Source organism: Salmo salar, chromosome 14 (assembly GCF_965601325.2).
Source record: "Salmo salar chromosome 14, fSalSal1, whole genome shotgun sequence".
Lineage (NCBI taxonomy): Eukaryota > Metazoa > Chordata > Actinopteri > Salmoniformes > Salmonidae > Salmo > Salmo salar.
In genome coordinates, this window is record NC_138304.1 from 44,991,542 (window position 1) to 45,012,704 (window position 21,163).

Below are 21,163 nucleotides of genomic sequence, written 5' to 3' on the forward strand. Positions count from 1 at the left end.
AAATATTAGTGAAATAAATTAAACACAATGGGTGCTACAAAATGACAGTGTTGTGTGATGGAAGAAATGGAACCAAAATAATGGAAAGATGACCCTAACATCACCCGGTTTGTTATCTAACTGAATACGATTAAATTTTATCACCAATTATGGGAGGAACAATGATGTCAACAGCACAAATGGCTCCCTATGAAGTGCACTACTTTTGACGTAAGGCCCATTGAGCTCTGTTCAAAAGTAGTGCACTATGTGGGGAAATGGGGTGCTATTTGGGATAAGTTACCTCATCGTGTGTCCTAAATCTGTCTCCTGTGATGTCATTTATCTGCAATAGATCCTCATGTAGATCACTCAGAGCATCAAATCACCAGTAATGCCACTTTGACAGTCAGATCTTACGCTGGTGTGTCAGCTCCAGTCATTTCTGTCTACAGTAGCCCTCTCCAGGAGAAGTTTTGTCTCCATCCGAGTCCATTACGTTGTTTTCTCTCCAACAACAGCATTTTGGGCAGAAAAAAGGCAGCCTGTGACTTGAGTTATGTTTTTTCTGAAATATTTATGAAGGCTCCCACAGTTTGTGTGCAGCATTTTCCACTGTGGATATTAGTCTTTATTCCACGAGGTCATTAACACCTGCATGTTATTGGATGTGTGCACAATTATGTTTGAAACGATTGATGTTTTCTGAACTAGCTACAAAGTTGCCTGAGGCTTCAGCTCCCACCGAGCCACACAGGAGCTCCTTCTGCACCTAATCATGTTTGGTTTGTTGCAGTCTGAAGGGAATACCATTTTGTGACGTAATGGTGGGCCTCAACCTTAATGTGGTGTGTGTGCGTGTGCCGAGTGTCTTAAGTAGTACCCTATTCCCTTTTGGTCAAATGTAGTGCACTACATAGGGAATAGGTTGCCATTTGGAATGCGGACCTATGTGTGCACAGTCAATGACGAACGTAACAGAATGAAAGACCCACCTACTGTTCCAATATTATTTCGTAACAGTGAAATGTTGTCCCATGGGGCGGAACCTGCTTTGGTAAATACATTATCAATGAGATGGTCAACACGATAACTTATATGCTCAGTGTACAAAACATTAAGAACACCTTCCTGATATTGAGTTGCACAGCCCCTCTTTTGCCCCTCAGAACAGCCTCAATTTGTTGGGACATGGACTCTACAAGGCATCAATCCCCACAGTTGTGTCAAGTTGGCTGAATGTCTTTGGGGTGGTGGACAATTCTTGATACACACGGGAAAGTGTTGAGCGTGAATAACCCAGCAGCGTTGCAGTTCATGACACAAACCGGTGCGTCTGGAACCTACTACCTACCATACCCCCCGCTCAAAGGCACTTAAATATACTGCTTAAAAAAATAAAGGGAACACTTAAACAACACATCCTAGATCTGAATGAAATAAATAATCTTATTAAATACTTTTTTCTTTACATAGTTGAATGTGCTGACAACAAAATCACACAAAAATAATCAATGGAAATCCAATTTATCAACCCATGGAGGTCTGGATTTGGAGTCACACTCAAAATTAAAGTGGAAAACCATACTACAGGCTGATCCAACTTTGATGTAATGTCCTTTAAAACAAGTCAAAATGAGGCTCAGTAGTGTGTGTGGCCTCCACGTGCCTGTTTGACCTCCCTACAACACCTGGGCATGCTCCTGATGAGGTGGCGGATGGTCTCCTGAGGGATCTCCTCCCAGACCTGCACTAAAGCATCCGCCAACTCCTGGACAGTCTGTGGTGCAACGTGGCGTTGGTGGATGGAGCGAGACATGATGTCCCAGATGTGCTCAATTGGATTCAGGTCTGGGGAACGGGCGGGCCAGTCCATAGCATCAATGCCTTCCTCTTGCAGGAACTGCTGACACACTCCAGCCACATGAGGTCTTGTATTGTCTTGCATTAGGAGGAACCCAGGGCCAACTGCACCAGCATATGGTCTCACAAGGGGTCTGAGGATCTCATCTCGGTACCTAATGGCAGTCAGGCTACCTCTGGCGAGCACATGGAGGGCTGTGCGGCCCCCCAAAGAAATGCCACCCCACACCATGACTGACCCACCGCCAAACCGGTCATGCTGGAGGATGTTGCAGGCAGCAGAACGTTCTCCACGGCGTCTCCAGACTGTCACATCTGTCACGTGCTCAGTGTGAACCTGCTTTCATCTGTGAAGAGCCCAGGGCGCCAGTGGCGAATTTGCCAATCTTGGTGTTCTCTGGCAAATGCCAAACGTCCTGCACGGTGTTGGGCTGTAAGCACAACCCCCACCTGTGGACGTCGGGCCCTCATACCACACTCATGGAGTCTGTTTCTGACCGTTTGAGCAGACACATGCACATTTGTGGCCTGCTGGAGGTCATTTTGCAGGGCTCTGGCAGTGCTTCTCCTGCTCCTCCTTGCACAAAGGCGGAGGTAGCGGTCCTGCTGCTGGGTTGTTGCCCTCTACGGCCTCCTCCACATCTCCTGATGTACTGGCCTGTCTCCTGGTAGCGCCTCCATGCTCTGGACACTACGCTGACAGACACAGCAAACCTTCTTGCCACAGCTCGCATTGATGTGCCATCCTGGATGAGCTGCACTACTTGAGCCACTTGTGTGGGTTCTAGACTCCGTCTCATGCTACCACTATAGTGAAAGCACCACCAGCATTCAAAAGTGACCAAAACATCAGCCAGGAAGCATAGGAATTGAGAAGTGGTCTGTGGTCCCCACCTGCAGAACCACTCCTTTATTGGGGGTGTCTTGCTAATTGCCTATAATTTCCACCTGTTGTCTATTCCATTTGCACAACAGCATGTGAAATGTATTGTCAATCAGTGTTGCTTCCTAAGTGGTCAGTTTGATTTCACAGAAGTGTGATTGACTTGGAGTTACATTGTGTTGTTTAAGTGTTCCCTTTATTTTTTTGAGCAGTGTATTTTCTTGCCTATTCAACCTCTGAATGGCACACATACACAATCCATGTCTCAATTGTCTCAAGGCTTAAAAATCATTTAACCAGTCTCCCCTTCCTCTACACTGATTGAAGTAGATTGAACAAGTGACATCAATAAGGGATCATTGCTTTCACCTGTGTTCATTTGGTCAGTCCGTCATGGAAAGGGCAGTTGTTTTGTGCACTGTATTTTGGTTTAATGCACAGCTTGTGTCTTAAAATTATATTGTCATTTTGCATGTGTGCATTTTCAGAAGAACACACATTGCCAACATTATTGCTTAGTATGATTGTTGTAAATGTCCTTTCTAATACTGAAGGCAAATTCAAATCCGGACTTGAAGACTGTTTTCTTTTTTCCCTTTGTAATCAGGAACTGATTTTCACTTGGGAGGACACTAAATGGGTGCAATAGTATTTTATAAAAGATGATGGAACACTGATTTGCATGATGGAACACTGATTTGTATTCCTTCATTTTTTTTTTTATCCAATCAAACATGGCCAAATGTAAAAGTTGAAGTGCTCAGCCCTAGGCTATTTATATCCTGTATATTGTCATGTTTTTGTGTGTGAAAATGTATAGTTTCTTCATTCTCAATGGAAGCACAGAGTAGGCTACCTGACACCGTTTAGTTTGCTCGGAGGGGGGGCGCAGAATCGCCAAGATGAGAGCTCATTTTATCGGATGCTTTTCTGATATTTACAAGTTATATTAAATTATTACAAATACACTTATAATCATATTTTACAGATGGAGCCCTGTGTGTTGGCAGTTATGTCACATGACCTGGGTTTTAACCTTTTTATAGTTAAAGCTTTTTCATCAAACTGTCCCCTTTTCATGTCAGAATCAGCACCATCCTCAGACAATTGCTTTCATTTTTTTGTGTAATTATCATTTCTGGAAAAGGCATAAAAAAATAAAGGTTAAAATCTAGTTCATGTGACATGATATCCTGAAACACAGGTCCATGTTTATAGAGCACATATTGGTCTCCATTGCATACATTTTACTCTGAGGCTGAAGGAATTCGGCTTGGCCCGTAAGACCCTCACAAACTTTTACAGATGCACAATTGAGAGCATCCTGTCGAGCTGTATCACTGCCTGGTACAGCAACTGCACCGCCGCACCCGCAGGGCTCTCTAGGGTGGTGCGGTCTGCCCAACGTATCACCGGGGGGCACACTGCCTGCCCTCCAGGACACCTACAGCACCCGATGTCACAGGAAAACCAAAACGTTCATTAAGGACATTAACCACCCTAGCCACGGCCTGTCCACCCCGCCCACTATCATCCAGAAGGCGAGGTCAGTAAAGGTGCATCAAAGCAGGCACCGAGGGAATAAAAAACAGCTTATTCTCAAGGCCATTAGACTGTTATATAGCCATCACCAGCCAGCTACCACCCGGTTACTCAACTCGGCACCGTCGAGGCTGCTGCCCTTTGTACATAGACATGGAATCACTGCACTTTAATAATGGAACACTAGTCACTTTAATGTTTACATACTGATTTAGTCATTTCATATGTATATACTGTACTCTACTGTATTTTAGTCAATCCCGCTCCGATATCGCTCATACTAATATTTATATATTTCTTAATTCCATTACTTTACTTTTAGATTTGTGTGTATTGTTGTTAATTGTTAGCTACTATTTCAATGTTGGAGCTAGGAACTAAAGCATTTCGCTACACCCGCAATAACATCTGCTAAATATGTGTATGTGACCTATACAATTAGATTTGATTTATAGATGACATCAAAGACGTTCGCTTATCCCTCAGATGAAACAAACAGGGACTGATATCGCCATCTTGGCGCTGAAAAGTGATGCGCACCTATCGGTCTGTCCGGGAACAGCAGCCAAGTGGTCCTGATGCTGCGTTATATCATGAGGATGGTCAATACGGTTAGAAAGGCGAAATATAAACACGCTTTTCATCCAATGGTGAGACTCAGTCTCTGTGGCGCAATGGAATAGCGCGCTGGACTTCTAATCCAGAGGCTCCGGGTTCGAGTCCCGGCAGAGATGGGTTTGCTAAGGAGCTGGTCTGCTTTTTAGAAAAAGACATTTACTAAATTGTCCAATTGAAGCATACCTTTTAATTGCATTATACAAGCAATTGTGTCCATTCGAATGTATGCTTAGTATCTCACTGTGGAGCTGCATACACCGCTTAGATAATGCCATTTTTTATATAAAATGAAACATGTAATCTCCATAACAGATAGATGCTTTTGGGTTTCTCCCGCCCACACATAGGCTAGTGTATTCCACTTCCAATCACTTCTCATCGCAGCACCGGGATATCGTTATCAGGGATGTATGCAATCTGTAGGCTGACTCCCCTCATCAAACACTTTAGCTCAACATCTTGTTAAATCCAGACACCCATCTCTTTCCATTCACCCCCCCCCCCCTTATCATTTATTTAATGTGATCTGAATTCATTCACACATTCATCCACAAGTCAATATAATATAGGCCTACCCTCTCGGACTGCCAGTATGTGAAAAATTATGATATTTTTAATTATAGGCAATAATGAGTGTCTTTTAATTATACATTTGGCCTAAGCCATATTTTACAAAACAATTAACAAAAACACATTGAACATGGGACTTATTACAAACACACGCACGCGTCTGTTTGCAATTTTATTTATTTTTTATTACACAAATTAAATAGTAGACTATTCTAGGTCTAAAACATCATCATAATAATCATCATAATCACTAAATAGCCCAAATGACACATGTGTATGTTGCTGATGAGGATACTTATAGGAAAGCGCGCGCAACGACAACTCCTGTCGGTGTGCTTCTGTTTTCAGCACCTGGAGCTGTCCTGCACTCTCATGCCCCGTCTGTGACTTTCTGTTGTTGTTGTATAGAGCCTTGAATTTCAACAACCACATTTGAATTATAACGGATGTATAAAAGCTGGAATGAGTAGGCATAAGAAGGCCTATGTCTATAATTTTAAACAGAGGCATCACATTTAGCAAAAAAAAACATTCCTGCTGCTACTTCAGCGGTCTGGTGATCCCCTCTCCTATCCCCGCCCAGTTTAAGATTGGTTTTGTTCCTGCCTCCTGCTTGTCGCCTACGGTGATAGGGCTTTTCGTGCCGCCGCGCCATCCACCATTTTAACCCCATGTCTCCCCCTACACACGAACTAATCCGCATGCAAAACTAATCCTTAATCCCCTCGCGAGTTGAACGTCCCCCGCCCCACCCTCCTCCACTGAACACCCACCAGTACAGTCTGTCGGGCCTTGAGCGTTGTGACTCCACTCAGAAAGACAACGTCTCGCCCTGTCAGTCAAAAAGGCTACTCCCTAACGGAAAGCAGAGAAAAACATTGATTCATGACTGATGTAGCTAGACCTAACTCTCATCTATGGGCATTGGGGACTAGCCTACTACCACTACATAGGCTATTACATCTATAATAATAGAGAAACTAGATAAAAGAAGAACAATTCAGAAAAAAAACAATTAGCCTATTATTTTTCTATGATATGTCAAATAACATATTTGGGCATAGGATACAGTCTATATGAATATGACATCTCCATTTTTCTTTCTCCAATATACACTATATGACCAAAAGTATGTGGACACCTGGTTGTCAAACGTCTCATTCCAAAATCATGGGCATTAATATGGAGTGGAGACTGCTATAACAGCCTCCACTCTTCTGGGAAGGCTTTCCACTAGATGTTGGAACATTGCTGTGGGGACTTGCTTCCATTCAGCCACAAGAGCATTAGTGAGGTCTGGCACTGATGTTGGGCGTTTAGACCTTGCTTGCAGTCGGCGTTCCAATTCACACCCAAAGGTGTTCAATGGAGTTGAGGTCAGGGCTCTGTGCAGGCCAGTCAAGTTCTTCCACACCGACCTTGACAAACCATTTCTGTATGGACCTCGCTTTGTGCACGGGGGTATTGTCATGCTGAAACAGTAAAGGGCCTTCCCCAAACTGTTGCCACACAGTTGGAAGCACAGAATCGTCTAGAATGTAATTGTGTGCTGTAACATTAAGATTTCACTTCACTGGAACTAAGGGGCCTGAACCATGAAAAACAGCCCCAGACCATTATTCATCCTCCACCAAACTTTACAGTTGGCACTATGCATTCTGGCAGGTAATGTTCTCCTGGCATCCGCCAAACACAGATTCGTTCGTCGGACTGACAGATTGTGAAGTGTGATTCACCACTCCAGAAAACGCGTTTCCACTGCTCCAGAGTCCAATGGTGACAAGCTTTACACCACTCCAGCCGACGCTTGGCATTGCACATGGTGATCTTAGGCTTGTGTGCAGCTGCTTGGTCATGGAAACCCATTTCATGAAGCTCCCAATGAACAGTTCTTTGTGCTGATGTTGCATCCAGAGGCAGTTTGGAACTCGGTAGTGAGTGTTGCAACAGAATACAGACGATTTTTATGCACTACATTGGCAGTCCCCTTCTGTGAGCTTGTGTGGCGACCACTTTGCGGCTGAGCTGTTGTTGCTCCTATATGTTTCCACTTCACAATAACAGCACTTACAGTTGACCCGGCAGCTCTGTTTGTCTGTAGAGATTGCATGGCCTGTGCTCGATTTTATACACCTGTCATCAACGGGTGTGGCTGAAATAGCCGAATCCACTGATTTGAAGGGGTGTCCACATACTTTTCTATAGTGTATCTATCTCTATCTTTCCCTGCATGTATATCCCTCTCCCAGGCAGTATGCTCTTGCCCTGTTATCCGAATGGTATTAAAGTCCCCTCCCCCTCGCTCCCTCCCCCTCCACACGCCACCTCCTTTCTTTCAGACAGACTGTTTTTGCTGCAGTAAACGGTAGCCGTGGAGAGAGAGAGGGAACAGCTAGAAAAACAACAATCCGAAGAAGGAAGGAAAAAGTCAATATAGACAGATTCAGGGAGGCATCAGAGCAAGCGCCAGTTTTCCTGCAATACAGGGACCACTTCCAGAACCAACGGCGACAAATAGCCTATCCGTTCAGGATCGCGAATCCAGAGGCAGGCCTATTTCGGTGTGTATACTGTTATGTCCCTAACAATATTATTGTTGTTGGCTGTGTCCGAGTTGTAACAAACGATCGACACCTGTCACTGTTGTAAATACTATGCTTTCGTGTCCTGGAATGTTCCTGCGTGCGCCTCGCTCAGTAGCCTTGGTTACTGGCAGGTGCTGGAGGTAAAGCATTATCTTGACCCAGGAATACAATACTAGACGCGTTGTATAATTTAGTGCGAATATGCTTTTTGTTCTTGGGACTGTAGGCTACGTTATGCCTCGCCATCTCTCCCCTCCCTTTCCTGCATGCAAGGCTTTTATCATTGGTCGTGTTACTACAATCTACAACGGTGTGCGCCTTCATTTCTACGTATAGGCTACGCGGTGTCCCTCTGATGACCATTGCACAGAGCTAATTTCCTTTACCGGGAAAAAGGTGTAGGCAGGCTAGGGAAAGGAGTAGGCGCGATAAACCATACCGGGCTCCTTTCTCGGTTCTACGCGGCATCCAGCAGCATTGCAGGTGCCTTATAGGCTATAGCAGTGGTTCCCATCATTTTTTCGGTTACTGTAGCCTGTCACTAACTGCATGTTGCTCTGCCCGAGTCCCCCTGAAATACCCCCTCATGTGCATTCTATCAGTAGACCTATGGTCTCATGAGACTTCTCAAGTACCCCCTTTGGACAGGCCAAGTACTCCCAGGGGTCCTAGTACCTAAGGTTAGGAACCACTGGACTATAGGACCTATCTTTAGATTGGATTTATCCAACCCCTTAAAGGCAATTAGTGGTGATCAGCACTAACGTAATTCTTCCTCGACACACTCTTCTCTAATGGCTCCAACAACAAGAAACACATCCCCCCTCCCATCATATCCCCGCCCTATTCGCCCGCCCGTCCGTCCCACTGGCAACCTCTCTCTAGCCATGGCCCGCGCTGAACCGAATGGTAAAGGATCATTTCGAGGATAGATCCTAGCCTTGGCTCGACCGCCATGTGAGGCTATTTCAGTGTGTGTGTGTGTGAGAGGCTGAGGGTATTATAGTGACACATTGTGTGCTACATCTGTGTCATGTGAAGAGAGAAGCACCGTCAGGCAATTCTCAGCGGGCGACAGGTGCAAGCGTTTTGCTGTCTATTCCGGCGTTTTGCTTGGCCAACAGGGGGGATTTGGATTTGGTTCATTTGTGATATTTGTAATTAACAAGAGTTGTTTTGGGCCCAGAAAACATCCCACTTATACTCAGAGCTTGAATACATTTAGACATCAATTGAATACATTTAGGGTAATGACAGCCCACACTGATTTTCCGCCTTTAGTGATTTAGAACGTTGCCTTTTACGGTGGTAGGCTCGATCACCGCGTCGCTCCCGGTACGATATGACACAGGCAGCAGATCTACGAAACCCACGGAGAAGCGCGTGAGCAACGATGTCCAAAAGTGCATTAAACACCGGCCAACCGATCAGAACGCAACCAATTAATCCCGAACGGCTTGGTCTTGTTTTATCGCCCTCCTCCCGCAGGTACCGCCAGTGCTATTCTCTTCTCCCCCCACAGGTAACACTCCGGTGCTCCTCTCCCCCCGCAGGTAACACTCCAGTGCTCCTCTACTCTGCCGCTCAGGTAACACTCCCGTGCTCCTCTCCCCTGGCCCTGCCTAACCCTCCTGAGGATTGAGACGAACCAACCAACCATGGCATTCCCTTCTTACCTGGTCCCAAATCTATGGACTCTGACTTTATTGACACTACTGGCAGCCTCTGTTCAGAGCAACTTCATTGTCTTTGGTAAGAATCTCTCTCATCCCCTCTAGGCTAGTCTCACCCTTCTCTACTCTCACCCTCTTCTACTCTCATCTTCTACTGTCACCCTCCTCTACTGTCACCCTCCTCTACTCTCATCCTCTTCTGTCACCCTCCTCTACTGTCACCCTGCTCTACTCTCAGCCTCCTCTTGTCTCACCCTCCTCTAGTCTCACCCTCTACTGTCACCCTCCTCTACTCTCACCCTCCTCTACTGTCACCCTCCTCTAGTCTCACCTTCTACTGTCACCCTCCTCTACTCTCACCCTCCTCTACTGTCACCCTCCTCTAGTCTATCCCTCTACTCTCACCCTCCTCTACTCTCACCCTCCTCTACTGTCACCCTCCTCTACTGTCACCCTCCTCTACTGTCACCCTCCTCTACTGTCACCCTCCTCTAGTCTATCCCTCTACTCTCACCTTCCTCTACTCTCACCCTCCTCTACTCTCACCCTCCTCTACTGTCACCTTCCTCTAGTCTCACCCTCCTCTTCTGTCACCTTCCTCTAGTCTCACCTTCCTCTAGTCTCACCTTCCTCTAGTCTCATCCTCCTCTACTCACCCTCCTCTAGTCTCATCCTCCTCTAGTCTCACCCTCCTCTAGTCTCACCTTCCTCTAGTCTCATCCTCCTCTACTCACCCTCCTCTAGTCTCATCCTCCTCTAGTCTCACCCTCCTCTAGTCTCACCCTCCTCTAGTCTCACCCTCCTCTAGTCTCATCCTCCTCTAGTCTCACCCTCCTCTAGTCTCACCTTCCTCTAGTCTCATCCTCCTCTAGTCTCACCTTCCTCTAGTCTCAACCTCCTCTACTCTCACCCTCCTCTAGTCTCACCCTCCTCTAGTCTCACCCTCTTCTGTCACCTTCCTCTAGTCTCACCTTCCTCTAGTCTCACCTTCCTCTAGTCTCACCTTCCTCTAGTCTCACCTTCCTCTAGTCTCACCCTCCTCTAGTCTCACCCTCCTCTAGTCTCACCCTCCTCTAGTCTCATCCTCCTCTAGTCTCATCCTCCTCTAGTCTCATCCTCCTCTAGTCTCACCTTCCTCTAGTCTCACCCTCCTCTAGTCTCATCCTCCTCTAGTCTCACCCTCCTCTACTGTCACCCTCCAGTATCTTCTACTATATGCTGTTGACGTCAGTGTTTTAGTTGTTACTGTGTTATTACAAGGTAGTCACCAAGCCCCTTTCCCCCGAACTCCAGTGGAATTTCTGCTGTTGTTTTTGAAGAATGTGTGTGATTTACACTTGCACAGGTTGGCCTGTGCTCTGCCTCTCTCTGTGTGTGTCACACACACACGCACGCGATAGGATACACACACATTATTGTGTAAGGCTGGTATGATCATTAGAGTCATAGAGGTGTGATTAGGAGAGCCCTCAATGGAGACAATATGGTACACACACACACACACACACACACACACACACACACACACACCTATCAATAAAAAACCCTACGATTGGCAGGAAACCATCTTTTCCTATTAATTGATTTGAGCAGTCATTGTTGACCGATTGGGGTTAGATAAAAGCACATAGTAATGTGGAACAGGGAGAGAAACTATCTCACAGATTAACCACTGTAACAGTCCCACAGATTAACCACTGTAACAGTCCCACAGATTAACCACTGTAACAGTCCCACAGATTAACCACTGTAACAGTCTCACAGATTAACCACTGTAACAGTCCCACAGATTAACCACTGTAACAGTCCCACAGATTAACCACTGTAACAGTCCCACAGATTAACCACTGTAACAGTCTCACAGATTAACCACTGTAACAGTCCCACAGATTAACCACTGTAACAGTCTCACAGATTAACCACTGTAACAGTCTCACAGATTAACCACTGTAACAGTCCCACAGATTAACCACTGTAACAGTCCCACAGATTAACCACTGTAACAGTCCCACAGATTAACCACTGTAACAGTCCCACAGATTAACCACTGTAACAGTCCCACAGATTAACCACTGTAACAGTCCCACAGATTAACCACTGTAACAGTCTCACTAATCCCACAGATTAACCACTGTAACAGTCCCACAGATTAACCACTGTAACAGTCCCACAGATTAACCACTGTAACAGTCTCACTAATCCCACAGATTAACCACTGTAACAGTCCCACAGATTAACCACTGTAACAGTCCCACAGATTAACCACTGTAACAGTGTTATGAGAATTCTGTTCCCAATGTTCATAAACTGAACTTGAATTAAACTACTCAGTCTGCACCCCAGAGTTGATAAAATTTTGGTTAAATGACACAGACGGAGGCCCAGTTTACAATAGTCAACAATGTTTATTCACGAGAGCTCTGAAATTCATACAATGTACACAGCCTTTTATGTTACACATTTTGTCATACAAATGCCACTCCTCTTGTTTAACACTGTCAATGCTTATTTACAAGTCTTCTCCAACACATACATTGCTTATCATATCCTGCCCCATGTTACATAATCTACTGCAAACCCAATGGTTTCTCCCTTCCCTGGGTGGGGAGACCTCTTTCCTGCTATTAGTTTCACAGTGGTCACAAATTGTCTGCTGTCTGTTAACAGTTCCCCTTTTCCTTGAATGTCTTACTTACATTGCTAAATCATTAAGCTTAAACTTTTCCTACACACACACATTAGTACATTCATCTTATAATCACTCGGTTATACATTTTCAGGGTGAAATAATTTAGTCAAACCTTTAATCATATAATTTCCATTACAAACAGTCCCACAGATTAACCACTGTAACAGTCTCACAGATTAACCACTGTAACAGTCCCACAGATTAACCACTGTAACAGTCCCACAGATTAACCACTGTAACAGTCCCACAGATTAACCACTGTAACAGTCCCACAGATTAACCACTGTAACAGTCCCACAGATTAACCACTGTTACTGTCTCACAAATTAACCACTTTAACAGTCTCACTAATCCCACAGAGTAACCACCCTAACAGTCTCACTAATCCCACAGATTAACCACTGTACCAGTCACTAATCCCACAGAGTAACCACTGTAACTGTCTCACAGATTAACCACTGTAACTGTCCCACAGATTAACCACAGTAACAGTCTCACTAATCCCATAGAGTAACCACTGTAACAGTCACAAATCCCACAGATTAACCACTGTAACACTCCCACAGATTAACCACTGTAACAGTCTCACAGATTAACCACTGTAACTGTCTCACAGATTAACCACTTTAACAGTCTCACTAACCCCACAGACTAACCACTGTAACAGTCCCACAGACTAACCACTGTAACAGTCCCACAGATTAACCACTGTAACAGTCTCACTAATCCCACAGAGTAACCACTGTACCAGTCACTAATCCCACAGACTAACCACTGTAACAGTCTCACTAATCCCACAGAGTAACCACTGTAACCAGTCACTAATCCCACAGACTAACCACTAAATCTCACCAATCCCACAGAGTAACCACTGTACCAGTCACTAATCCCACAGACTAACCACTGTAACAGTCTCACTAATCCCACAGATTAACCACTGTACCAGTCACTAATCCCACAGACTAACCACTGTAACAGTCTCACTAACACTACAAAACAGTACCCTATATAATTTTTTTTATATGTATATATTTTTTATGTATTTTGTATTTATTCAGACAGTGGGCTACATAGAGAGGGGGAGACAGATGAAGGTTTTATTTGAAATGGGCATCTTGGACCGGGGAGCGATCCCTGGTTTCCCATGCAGGGATTACATGTGGACTAGAGTTGGCAGTGTTACTTATTCAGCCCAACTCGGACACACAGTAGCCTATATTATCTCATGTCAATATGCTCAATCTTGCAGATGTGATGTGCACCCACACAGAACCCCAGGAATTTAAAAGCATGCAAACACACGCACCTACTTTAACTACATCAGCTGTTTTACTGTCTGTTGTTGAATTATGCATAATTGTATTTTTTCTGTGCTTCTGCATGTGAAATGTTTATAGAGCAGTTTGGAGGAGTTGTCAATGTGAGTCAGTGAGAAGCTGTACTGTATACTGCTGGGGGTAACAATGGTAAACAAACTTCTGCAGATACTGAGATGAGGGCTCGTCCCAAGTGCCACCCGATTCCCTATATAGGGCACTACTTTTGACCAGGGCCAATAGAGCTCCGGTTAAAAGTAGTGCACTATGTAGGGAATAGGGTGGCACTTAGGACGTAACCAAGGTCAGTGTTGGGAACATGCTAATGAAATCAAATAGAAATGAAGATTGCAATTATCAAAATAATTATCAAATTCAAGACATTGATGAGATGCAAAAATATAATCAAGCCCTGATGTCTGAACCTGAGAGGGCGTAGACTTGATAATGTGTGTGGTTCTTCATGTGGAGCTTATTTTGTCAATTCAACACGAGTTTGCAATTTGCACGTATTGTATGGATTTGCATGTATTGCAAAAAGGGCTTCTCGCATTCAGAAATATGTCACGTTCGATTAGGGTTTGTATTGGTGCAGAATTGACCATGCAAGAACAAACCGATGGAATCACTGGCCTTTGTTGTTTGTAGCTAAGATCGGTTTTGCACTACTGTCCATCAACTGGGAGTCATAGATCTTGGTTGTCTAGTCGTTTTTTCTGTGATTGGTACATACATTTAAAAAAAAATTTAAAAAAAGTTTTACTTTTCAATTAATGATATGGAGTATTGCCATTGATTCTTGAATAATCTAACAGATTTTTGGGCTTTACATTTCTCCAGACCCATCCTTTAGCTGTTTACCATAACATGGTAGGGTTACTGCTTTGTTGTTTTTCTAATCTCAGATTTCCCCTTTTAAAGGGTACATGTGGCTTAATGTTGTGTGTCCGACATAAACTATGACACAGCTGTTCTGCCTGGTAACTGGGTCTCTGCACCCCAAATGGCAACCTATTCCCTATGTAGTGCACTACTTTTGCCAAGAGGCTCATGGGGGGGGTTAAGGTGCTCTTTGGGATGCAGACCTAGATATATGGAGAGAGGGGCAGATGGAGAGGAATGGGAGAGAGGCTCCAATAATGGCCGGTAGTGGCCGGTGAATGGGCAGTTCATTTTAAATGGCCCGAACAGAAGGGCCTACTTAGCATAAATAATGCAATGTTATGTTTCAGAGAGGAAAAAACGATTAGTATGGCAGATCAATGACTACAGATTAACGATCAGATGCACCAAGCCTGTCTGTCACTACAACATGTCTCAAAATCTATACTGCTTCTTTCAAGCTTTCAAAACCTCCATGTTATTGCTGTGTCTTGTTTTCATCCTCCCCAAAACAAAATGCTCATCAATAATATTAGCAAAACAATACAAGTGAGAGCTCACATATGTCAGCGACTCGGCGCTCATTTAAACATTTGATGCGGAAGGAATCCCCATATGAGCAGCGTGTCAAAGTCAGAGAAGAACAGCGCTGTTTGTCTGTGCTGGGCCCCTATAGAGAGAGCCTCTAATTGTGTACAGTATCTATTTTCCACAGCTGGATGTGCAGTGGAGCAGTTCAACTGGACTGGCTCTCTGAAGGCTACAGATTAGAGCTGTGATTGGCCAAGACTGAGTACCAAACGGTACCCTATTCCCTATATAGTGCACTACTTTTGACCAAAGCCTTATGGATAAACTATGGACCCTGGGTAAAAGTAGTGCACTATATAGGGAACAGCGTACCATTTGGAAAGCAACTCTGTTCTGTATCACTAACCAAGTTACCTCAGGCCAGGATGTCGTGGCCACCCTCTGTAGCACTCATAAGCACACAGCATGACACACACACACACACACTGGCCTCCCGTCACTGACCGTGCCCCTTCTCAGTGGAGACCTCAGGGAATATTGTCTGTGAACCAAATGGCACCCTATTCCCTGTGTAGTGTACTCCTTTTAGCAAGGGCTCATAAGGCCATTGGAACCAGGGCCCATAGGGCTCTGGTCAAAATAGTGCACTATATAGGGAATAGGGTGCTATTTCAGACACACCCATTGTGTCATCTCAAGACCACAACACAACGTGATTAATCGTTTATTTTCCTCAGTGTATTCTCTCTCGCGTCTGGGCAGCGGACTGCTGGATTGAGTGGGGCAGAGAGAGGCTGCACTTCCAGCTGTGACCAATAATGAATACAGATGAAAGGATGGGCATGATGGGTGTAGACCAATCATTAATGTGGGTGAGATTTACAGGCCGGAGGGAGGGAGGGAAGGAAGGCAGGAAGGCGGGAGGGAGGGAAGGCGGGAGGGAGGGAAGGCGGGAGGGAGGGAAGGAAGGATGGAGGGAAGGCGGGAGGGAGGGAAGGAGGGAAGGCGGGAGGGAGGGCCTCTGTGTTCTGTGCCAGCAGTTCGCTTTAGTTTGCTCAGGGAATCGGGCTCTGGCAGAACACAGGCCTCCAGAAAGAACCACTCATTTCCAGTTTGGGCTATTTATTGTTGATGACTGGCTGACTGAGTGTTGGTCCTAAATGGCACCCTAGTCCCTGTATAGTGCACTACTTTTGACCAGAGCAAATATAGGGAATAGGGTGCCGTTTTGAGATACAGCTCTGGTTCTGTATCGCTTACCTAGTTACGTCAGGCCAGGGTGACGTCCTGTTTGTTGACTGACTATCTGCGTCCCAAATGGCATGATGTTCCCTATATAGTGCACTACTCTGGTCAAAAGTAGTGCACTATATCGGGAATCGGATGCCATTTGAGAGGCAGATGCTGACTGGGCATCCTGTGTGCCAGCCAGACCAGGCCAGGGCTGATGGGAAACATGTCGCTAAGTACGCCCCAAATGGACGGACTCTTGTCATAAGTAGTGTACTAAATAGGGAATAGGGTGCCATTTGGGATGAAGACTAATACACAGACAGGTCTGGTACCTCCACGGCAGGCAGGCAGGCAGGCAGGCAGGGCAGGCAGGGCAGGGCAGGCAGGCAGGCTCTACCTATCCTGTCAGCAATGATGACTAATAAGCAATATTAACTCATTAACAACTGGAGAACAAGAAGCCTGAGGCCCTAGTTATTTTGTTGAATTACTGGCTAGTGACTGTGACATTAATATGAAGCTTTTTCATTGCCCTCTAACTCTCTCTCTACTCTTGACGGCCCAGGCCACTGGTTTCCCAACCTGCGTGCGTACTGGATGTATCAAGAGTAGGATAAGTGCTGATTTGGGACCAGTTTTGTTGTTTATAGATCACAAGTGAAAAGGTTACATTGACATGGAAAGAACTGATCCTAGATCTCTACTCTGGATGGACCCGCCCAGACCACTGGTATCCAATTCATCCCTATTCTCCACCTTTCTTCCAAAGTGGGCACTTGCACACTTCCTTTCATAGATTTAAAAGCATTGCATTGGTGTAATCATTGGCTAAAGGAAGTTATTTTGAATCCATGACAGGAAGAGTGAGTGAGAGACTGAGTGAGAGACTGAGTGAGAGACTGAGTGAGAGACTGAGTGAGAGACTGAGTGAGAGACTGAGTGAGAGACTGAGTGAGAGACTGAGTGAGTGAGTGAGTGAGTGAGTGAGTGAGTGAGTGAGAGACTGAGTGAGTGAGTGAGAGACTGAGTGAGTGAGTGAGTGAGAGAGAGAGAGAGACTGAGTGAGTGAGTGAGAGAGAGAGAGACTGAGTGAGTGAGTGAGAGAGAGAGAGACTGAGTGAGTGAGTGAGAGAGAGAGAGACTGAGTGAGAGAGAGAGAGACTGAGTGAGAGAGAGAGAGACTGAGTGAGAGAGAGAGACTGAGTGAGAGAGAGAGACTGAGTGAGTGAGTGAGTGAGTGAGAGAGAGAGAGAGAGACTGAGTGACTGAGTGAGAGAGAGAGAGAGACTGAGTGAGTGAGTGAGTGAGTGAGTGAGTGAGAGAGAGAGAGACTGAGTGAGTGAGTGAGAGAGAGAGAGAGACTGAGTGAGTGAGTGAGAGAGAGAGAGACTGAGTGAGAGAGAGACTGAGTGAGAGAGAGAGAGACTGAGTGAGTGAGTGCGTGAGAGACTGACTGAGTGAGTGCGTGAGAGACTGAGTGAGAGACTGAGTGAGTGAGTGAGTGAGTGAGTGAGTGAGTGAGTGAGTGAGTGAGTGAGTGAGTGAGTGAGTGAGTGAGTGAGACTGAGTGAGTGAGTGAGACTGAGTGAGTTTACCGGTCTGAGGCCAAACCACATGACTAACAACATTGGACACAATCTCATCCTGGAATATCCAAGGCCTGAGGTCATCTGCCTTTTGCCTAAAGAACAGGAACCTGGACTTCAACAAATAAATCAGAAATACATACATTGTCTTCCTACAAGAAACATGGTTTAGAGGAGATGGACCCACTGGTTTTCCTCTAGGTTACAGAGAGCTTGTAGGCCCATCCACCAAACTGACAGGTGTGAAACAGGGAAGGGACTCAGGCGGTATGCTCATTTGGTATAGAGCAGACCTAACTCACTCTATTAAATTAATCAAAACAGGAACATTTTACATTTGGTTAGAAATTCAAAAGGAAATTATCTTAACAGAGAAAAATGTCCTCCTGTGTGCTACCTACAATTATTCCCCCACTAGAATTCCCATACTTTAATGAAGGCAGCTTCTCCACCCTGGAGGGGGAAATCAATCATTTCCAGGCCCAGGGACATGTACTAATCTGCGGCGATCTAAATGCCAGAACTGGACAAGAACCTGACACCCTCAGCACACAAGGGGACAAACACCTACCTGGAGGTGACAGCATTCCCTCCCCCATATGCCCCCCTAGGCACAACTACGACAACATAACTAACAAAACGGGTCACAACTCCTGCAGCTCTGTCGCATGCTGGGTATTTACATAGTCAATGGTAGGCTTCAAGGGGACTCCTACGGTAGGTACACTTATAGCTCATCTCTTGGCAGTAGTACTGTAGAATACTTTATCACTGACCTCAACCCAGAGTCTCTCAGTGTTTACAGTCAGCGCATTGACACCCCGATCAGATCACATAAAAATCACAGTCTACTTGAGCAATACTCAATCATGAGGCATCAAAGCCAAAGGATCTGAATAATATTAAGAAATGCTATAGATGGAAGGAATGTAGTGTGGAAACCTACCAAAAAATAATTAGCCAACAACACATTCAATCCCTTTTAGACAACTTCCTGGACAAAACGTTCCACTGTAATAGTGAAGGTGTAAACTTGGCAGTAGAAAATCTAAACAGTATATTTTACCTCTCAGCTTCCCTGTCAAATCTAAACATTTCAAACAGAAAACCAAAGAAAATTAACAACAATGACAAATGGTTTGATGAAGAATGCAAAAACCCAAGAAAGAAATTGAGAAACCTATCCAACCAAAAGCATAGAGACCCAGAACCTGAATCTACACCTTCACTATGGTGAATCACTAAAACAATACAGAAATACACAACAGAAAAAGAAGGAACAGCGTGTCAGAAATCAGCTTAAAGAAAATGGAAGAATCCATAGACTAACCACTTCTGGGAAAATTGAAAAACACTAAATAAACAACAACGTGAAGAGTTATCTATCTAAAATGGAGATGTATGGGTAAACCACTAACTACAGTGGGATATGCGTCAACAGCAACCTTGGGAAAATCCTCTGCATTATCATTTACAGCAGACTTCAAATCAAAGTTTATTTGTCATGTGCACCAAATACAACAGGTGTAGACCTTACAGTGAAATGCTTACTTATAGGCTCTAACCAATGGTGAAAAAAAAGGTGTTAGGTGAACAATAAGTGAAAACAATGTACTGAGCAAATGTCAAATTTGCTTTTTACCAAATTACCGTGCGACAGACCACATATCCACCCTGCACACCCTAATTGACAAACAAACAAACCAAAACAAAGGCAAAGTCTTCTCATGCTTTGTTGATTTCAAAAAAGCCTTTGACTCAATTTGCCATGGGGGACTGCTATTCAAATTGATGGAAAGTGATGTTGGGGGAAAACATACGACATAAAATCCATGTACACAAACAACAAGTGTGCGGTTAAAATAAAAAAAAACACACATTTCTTCCCACAGGGCCGTGGGGTGAGACAGGGATGCAGCTTAAGCCCCACCTTTTTCGACATATATATCAACGAATTGGCGAAGGCACTAGAATAGTCTGCAGCAACTGGCCTCACCCTACTAGAATCTGAAGTCAAATATCTACTGTTTGCTGATGATCTGGTGCTTCTGTCCTCATCCAAGGAGGGCCTGCAGCAGCAACTGTAACTTCTGCACAAATTCTGCCAGACCTGGGCCCTGACAGTAAATCTCAGTAAGACAAAAATAATGGTGTTCCAAAAAATGTCCAGTTGCCAGGACCACGAATGCCAATTCCATCTAGACACCGTTGCCCTAGAGCACACAAAAAACTATACATACCTCGGTTTAAACAGCGCCACAGGTAACTTCCACAAAGCTGTGAACGATCTGAGAGACAAGGCAAGAAGGGCCTTCTATGCCATCTATAGGAACATAACATTTGACATACCAATTAGGATCTGGCAAAAAAACACTTGAATCAGCTGTAGGACCCATTGCCCTTTATGGTTGTGAGATCTGGGGTCCACTCACCGACCAAGAATTCACAAAATGTGACAAACACCAAATTGAGACTGCATGCAGAATTCTGCAAAAATATCCTCTGTGTACAATGTAAAACACCAAATAATGCATGCAGAGCAGAATTAGGCCGATACCCGCTAATTATCAAAATCCAGAAAAGAGCTGTTAAAATCTACAACCACCTAAAAGGAAGCGATTCCCAAACCTTCCATAACAAAGCCATCACCTACAGAGAGATGAACCTGGAGAAGAGTCCCCTAAACAAGCTGGTCCTGGGGCTCTGTTCACAAACACAAACACACCCCACAGAGCCCCAGGACAGCAACATAACTAGACCAAACCAAATGATGAGAAAACAAAAGGATAATTACTTGACACATTGGAAAGAATTAACAAAAAAACTGAACAAACTAGAATGATATTTGGCCATAAACAGAGAGTACACAATGGCAGAATACCTAACCACTGTGACTGACCCAAGCTTAAGGAAAGCTTTGACTATGTACAGACTCAGTGAGCATAGCCTTGCTATTGAGAAAGGCTGTTGTAGGCAGACCTGGCTCTCAAGAGAAGACAGGCTATGTGCAAACTGCCCACATAATGAGGTGGAAACTGAGCTGCACTTCCTAACCTCCTGCCAAATGTATATATATGCATAATATGACATTTGAAATGTCTTTATTATTTTGGAACTTCTGTGAGTGTAATGTTTACTGTTAATTTGTTTATTTCACTTTTGTACTTTATCTACTTCACTTGCTTTGGCAATGTAAACATATGTGTCCCATGC

The 21,163-nt window shown here is 44.6% G+C and overlaps 1 protein-coding gene and 1 non-coding gene across 4 annotated transcripts in view; both read left to right on the plus strand.

The window, feature by feature from the left end:
- Window positions 1-4,927: 4,927 nt before the first annotated feature.
- Window positions 4,928-5,001, plus strand: trnar-ucu (transfer RNA arginine (anticodon UCU)). The gene has a single exon. It is a non-coding gene; the product is annotated as a tRNA-Arg (tRNA).
- Window positions 5,002-7,772: 2,771 nt separating this feature from the next.
- Window positions 7,773-21,163, plus strand: part of cadm3 (cell adhesion molecule 3) — a 136,096-nt gene continuing 122,705 nt past the window's right edge. Inside the window, exons 1-2 of one of the 3 annotated variants that reach the window (XM_014141079.3) lie at window positions 7,773-8,016; window positions 9,594-9,792. In XM_014141079.3, the coding sequence (XP_013996554.3) occupies window positions 9,699-9,792 (94 nt within the window). In that variant the 5' untranslated portion in view covers window positions 7,773-8,016; window positions 9,594-9,698. The remainder of the gene's footprint in view (window positions 8,017-9,593; window positions 9,793-21,163) is intronic. The other 2 variants (XM_014141081.3, XM_014141083.3) reach the window with 2 other exon arrangements.